This window comes from Epinephelus moara, chromosome 16 (genome assembly GCF_006386435.1).
Source record: "Epinephelus moara isolate mb chromosome 16, YSFRI_EMoa_1.0, whole genome shotgun sequence".
In the NCBI taxonomy this organism is placed as follows: Eukaryota; Metazoa; Chordata; class Actinopteri; order Perciformes; family Serranidae; genus Epinephelus; species Epinephelus moara.
Window position 1 is genome coordinate 46,164,697 of NC_065521.1, and position 6,368 is coordinate 46,171,064.

Consider the following 6,368-nt stretch of genomic DNA (forward strand, 5'->3'; position numbering starts at 1 on the left):
CCCATAACCGTGTCACACGGGGAAGAGGGAAGGCGGCTGGAGTTCCTCCAACATTTGCGGTTAGATTATCATATTTTTTTATTGACAAAAATATAGGCTGCTTCGGCTGATTTTTTTTTTATGCGCACATGTGCCCCTAAATATTTTTTACAGTTCGCACACACCTATTTTTAGTCGCAAATGCGAGTGAAACGCTCACACTGTCGAGCGCTGTTACTTTTAAACACCTTCTACACACACCATAAAAACTGCAAGTCACCAGCAATGTTAGCCTTATGCACAGTCTGTATTTGCACTGGTATATGTTGACATATTTAACTTTTTATCTTCAATCTGTATTTTATATCATTCATATAGCATAGCTTTCATTATTCCTGCACTACACTTTAATGATCTTACATTACAGTACCTGCACTGTGGTAGTCCTGAGACGAGACCATCATTTCACTGCTCCATGTGTTTATTATGTTTTTCTCTATCTCCTTGGCCAGCTGCTTTGTATCATAAAGGATACATACATGTGTGTCCATTTATTTAGCGACCAGTGAAATCAGTCTTTTGACAGAATATTTGTGACGCTTATGAGTTAACACAGTTCAATCAGCCTGTTGTGTCGTCTTCTGATATCATGTGATGATCACACCTGGAGATTTGCAGTCAAGTATTCAGGCCTCTTTCCGTCCTTCTCTGACCATTTATTATTTTAAATAAAGTCAAATGTCATTTGTAGAAATGTTCCTCTTTGTGGTGCAGCTGATTAACAGTTAACATAATTAATGGCTTGAAACAGGAGATACATGCAGCGTAATGTAAATCTATTATAATCTCTACGATCTGATAATACTTTAGTAAATCTACATCGTATCGTGTAAATCGTCGTCATACTGTGCCTCTGTGACTGAAGGCTGCTGGAAACTGTTGGGAAAGTTATTGTTAGTTAGGTCTGTTTAAATGCTACTCGAATTATGTTTGCCTGAAATAATATTCAGCCACATCATGATACAGAAATATGTATAAGTACAAAAGAAGGTTTCTAATGTCAGTAATACACAGTTTATTAAGTTATTGTCCTTTATTAACAAACATTTCTGTTTTTAGACGCTGTAGCCTGTTATATAGAGATGTGTTCATACATTTTTGTTTAGTCACAAAAAAGGCTGCGCATGGGATTTATATCTTATCTGCAGGAACAGATGAGTTCGGCACTGTTCATCAACTTATATGACATATATGTAGGGTTGGGTACCAAAACTCGGTACTGTTTGTACTTGGTACCGATTCACGTCGGTACTACCGAGTACCGATTCACTTAAAATGAATCGGTGCCAAATTTCGGTACCTGAGGTGGAGGCGTAGCGAGAGTGCATGACTCGCACCTCAGACTCAGCAACAATGGCGACCAAAAAAATGTGCAGACAAAAGTTAACGTGCAGCACTGTTCCTAAATGTTCTCAATAAAATGTTGAAACTGAGAAGTTTAGACTTTAAAAAGTACCGAAATAAGGTACCGTTTGGTACCGGTAACGAATTCCAGATACCGGTACTGTATCGGTTCAATTATGAACGGTACCCAACCCTACATATATGTGAATATGACAGCAGCGATAGTTTAATGTTTCCATGGCAACAAGAAAAACAGTGTCAGCAGCTTGCAGTCTGCCCTCGCAGACTTTATGATGACAGTAAATACGTTACACTAGGTACAACTGAAGTCCGTGAGGGCTCAGTCCACAAGTCTGGAAATTGACTGTACTTAAAAGTCAAGTGTATTTTTTTACAAACTTGACACATTCGTGAGTCACTTGTGGTCCATTCAGAATGGACACTTGGCCCACTTTTGGACTGCAACCCACCAGTTGGGAACCTCTGAAATAGAGAATATCATAGTGTTAGGTATGCTCCCATCTGCTTTACTGAGCTGGCACAGACTCCACAAGTTTTGTAAAACCTGATGGCCCACGTTCTCCCAGCGTGACTTGACACGGATCCAGAGAGCTTCTTGTGATGTCACAGAATGCTCGCCTTAACTGTGGAGGAGACAGTGGAGGAGACAGTGGAGGAGACTTTGGAGGACAGTCCATGACAGTCAGGACTCCCTGGTCTTCTGTGGTCTTCATGTAGTTCTTGCAAAGCTTTGAGGAGTGTTTGGGGTCATTATACTGCTGCAGTTTAGATCCTTCGACACAAAGATGGAAACCAGAGGGTGCAGCATGTCTGAAGAATGCAGCGGTTCTTCTCTGAGGTCATTTCGGTGCCTCCAGATCGACTACTGCACCCTCCATGATTATGTTTCAATGTCGGGTTGATAGGCTGCAGCGTTGCTGTCTCCTGTTCGTCTCCTTATATTTACTGTTCTGTTACTGCCATGAATCTTAAACTTGGATTCATCAGTGAAAAGCACTTTATCCAGGGTCCATTGTGAAATACTGAGATTTCTGACCCCACGCCAAGCGCTCTGCCTTGTTCACCCTTTCAAGAAGTGGTTTAGAAACAGCTACTTCTGGGACCACAACCAGACGTCCTGCTTTTGAAAGAACTCTTGCTGACTGGAGTCTTATGTTCTTTATTTAGCAAATTCTGTAACTGTGATGAAGTTGCTTTTCTATCTCTCAGTGAACTAAGTGCCTGTTTACACCTGGTATTAATGTGTTGTAGTGATCCAAACACAGGTGGACAGCTGAGACACATCGCTGTTAATGCTTGTGTCTGTTATGTGCCGCCTGCTGAACACTTGTGTTCAGATTTCATTAAAGCCTACATCACTAACGCTAGAAGCTCAAAGGGCTCAGTTCACAGTTTTTACGTCCACACTCTCACTAACATGATTAGTAGGGATGGGCAGCACAAGCAAAAACACTATTCGAAAATCATGGCAACTATTCGACGATTTTTCGAATAATCGCCCCCAAATGTTGTAGACTTGTGATACGCAAGCTTTGCCTCACAGAGTTTGCACTGCACCTCATTTTCGTTTATTTTGTCGAAGTTGTTCCACACGGAACTTTTTGATGACTGTAGTAGTCTCTGCATGTTTCTCCTGTTTGTAGAAGAGCATCAAACTAGCTGGTAGCCCATCTCACACCGCTGTAGCAATCCTATACTGCCCTCGTGCGGTTAGGAGCTGAATTGCATGTCAAATAAAGGGGGGAAATAAGACGGCGAATATTAATAGTCACATAAAAAAATCGATTTTTCAAAATAAAACGACTATTCGAAAATCGTGACCCATCCCTTCTCATTAGTCACGTTAGCAGTTGTTTCGATAAAGCTGGAGATATTGCTGTCATTGGAATTCAACATGTCTCCTTAGATCGGGCACAACAATGGAAGGTCACACAACACTTGGTCCAACTGTTCGATAAAAGGTCAGGTTATAGAGCATGGACACGCTGTCACCAAAACAACCACCACTTTCTTTGTCAGTGACGTAGTTCTTGTCGGGGATGCATCAGGACTTATTAGCATTTACACTATAAAAGATAAATGTGATCAAATGTGTCCCACACCACCTCAGCAGGTGGGTGTGTGGTCGTTTACACTTGTATTCAGCACTGTCCACTTGTGGTCGGATCGCCCAAGACGCTGGTTAATATCAGGTGTAAATAAGCTCTAAGCTTAATGCATTGGTCTGCTGATGGTGTGGTCACTTTTGCTCTGCCTGATGGTGCTTTGGATTCTTAATGTTGAGTCTCATGGACTGACTCCTTATAAACCTTTATTGTGGACATGATCTGACACTGACAAAGCCCCTCTTTGCTCAAAATAACAATTCAGTGTTATCCAATCTGAACATTACATTTCTTAAAGCAAAATGTAAAAGTATTTGGACTTGTGGACCGACCTCATGCAGCTCAAAGACACAACAGAGAATGTACGTTGTAAAGAAATGGATATATGAACAAGTACATCTACTGGTGACCTTTATGATATTGGTTTGTGTTGAGTCTGTGTACAGGTGCCTTTTTGATTATGCTGTAAACCAGTTTCCCCACACAGACACATACAAGCAGGTGTGTGTATTGTTGCTGTAAACTGGTCTCAGGTGTCTTTTTGTGTCTTCTGATCAGGAGTCAGGATGAGTCTGCAGTGGACGGCGGTGGCCACCTTCCTGTACGCTGAGGTCTTCCTCGTTCTGCTGCTCTGCATCCCCTTCATCTCACCTAAGAGGTCAGTGCTCACCTGTCTGATTCACACCTGTCCCTCTGCACAGCAACACAATATATCTAGAACGTCTTAAGGGAATTTCTTTATCTTTGACACAAACGTCCACGCTGACTGAAGAATAAACGGATCAGAATTTTGTGGTCAAAGGTCAGTGTGACCTCACAAAATATGTGTATGGCCATAACTCAAGAATTCATACACTAATTATTGTTATGATCTATTGATCTGGATTGTTACATTGATTAAATGATCAATGATCAAATGTCATTGATGCAAAATGAAAACACGGATCTATATCATCATCTTTAGGAAATGCTTTTATTTGGCAAGTCTGTGTCACCGTCAAACAGCAGCTGATGAGGATCTGTGTTTGGCATCTCCGCTACCTTTTTACTACGGCGAAATCAGCTGCTGTTCCAACAATGTTCAGCTGAAAAAGCGTGCATGCAGGCTGAAATTCATCCAGGCTGTTATTCATCCAGGCTGTTCTGTCAGGAGACGCAGAGAATTAAACTAAGGGAGAGGAAGAAAAAAAATAACGTTACATAGGGATGCACCGAATATTCGGTAACCGAATATATTCGGCCGAATATTGCAAAAACCCACACATTTGGTATTTGGTGGAATAAGTGAAAAGCAAGGCCGAATAATAGTGGCGTGTTTTGATAACGCAATCAAACATCGTGCAGTGTGGCGATCCGTCCGTCACGGCACTCGCATTTGTGACTAAAAATAGTTTTGAGCGAGCAACATAGGTTTAAATCATTCAGCACGCTGTGCGAGCAGCCTACAGATTTCAACCAGCAGCAGAAACGAAAGGCGAATCCNTTTATTCCATTGAAATATCATTGATGTATTATAGAAAAGTGATTTATCTTTTTATAAATGACAAAAGGCACATCGGCCTCATTTTCGCTGTGGTATCGTGATACTACTCAGAACCGTGATATTTTCACTGGTATCGTACAGTGGGATCCAATTTTGGTACCGTGACAACACTAATCTGGAGGGGGTTCATCTGCAAAAAATAATGAAAAACTAAACAATGATATTTGATGTTCGGTATTCGGCCAAGTGTTTAATATTATTTGGCTTCGGCTTCGGCTTTGGCCACAAATTTTCATTTCGGTGCATCCCTAACGTTACATGTAATCTGTGAAGCTAGGAGTAGAGGAAAAACGTCTGCTAGCCTCTAGGCTAATTTATGTAATGTAAGCATGCTTAAGCTAATAATGTGTGACTAGCAAAAAACAACAGTTTTGTCTGTGAACCTCGACTGGAAGTCAAACAGTTCCAGCTGAAGAAGCTTGAAGCTGATTGATTTTTCAGTCTGTGAGCTGAAACACAGAGCAGCTGTGTGTGTGATTGTGAGCACATTAAAACCTCCTGATAGAAAACCACCCAGCTCTGATTAACTCAGCACACACAACAGAGACCTCACTGATCCCACGGCTGATGTCAGACCCTTTTGATCACTACAAATTCCCACTGGAGCTGCTGGACTGACCTGGAGCTCTGAAACTCTGAGGAATGATCATGATGAAAAAAGAGATGAGCTGCTGGAGAACAAGTTCACAGCTTTTAAAGACTGGTCTCAGTTCTTGGTTTAAAACAGGATTCCTAGAATATAAAGGTGTCGTCTAATCTCAGGAAAAACACTACATTAAAGTTTGTTGTGAAGAACTGTGAACATTTTTATAGAGTTGTAAGTGTCCTGATTGATGAACTTAAGTTGGGATTTGTTTCTCCAAGTTACCTGATGAATTAGATCTGTGAAGCATCCATTTCTTCATACCTTTCTGAAATTTCACGGGGTGTTCAGGTGTATGGTGTACGGTATGTGACGGTGTTTGTGTGGCATTGATGACTGTCTGTATTTTTGACAGTATTGAAATTCATTCTGTCTAGATGCCTACAGTATATACCCGGTACAGAGTCCTGCATGGGTCCATATTTGAAAACCAGCACCCGCCCATACCTGTAAAGCTCAGTGCAGACCCAACCCGTTACCCGTCATTATGTCTAAGTCACCCGTTAATAAAAGTCCTGCGCCCCTCCCCCCTGATCAACCCCCCCAGGCTCCAGTCCCTCACATGAAGCTGGTTCTCCGTTCTTGAATTGGACGTCTCTTTGACTGGATGGTGGAAACATTCAATCACTGCCAGGTTAGGAAACATGTTAGCATGCTCCTTCCACCACCATCA

The 6,368-nt window shown here is 41.7% G+C and overlaps 1 protein-coding gene across 1 annotated transcript in view; it reads left to right on the plus strand.

Moving 5' to 3' along the window:
* Positions 1-6,368, plus strand: part of bcap31 (B cell receptor associated protein 31) — a 33,527-nt gene that overhangs the window by 1,888 nt on the left and 25,271 nt on the right. Inside the window, exon 2 of the mRNA XM_050064271.1 lies at positions 4,068-4,167. Coding sequence (XP_049920228.1) covers positions 4,076-4,167 — 92 coding nt within the window. The 5' untranslated portion in view covers positions 4,068-4,075. The remainder of the gene's footprint in view (positions 1-4,067; positions 4,168-6,368) is intronic.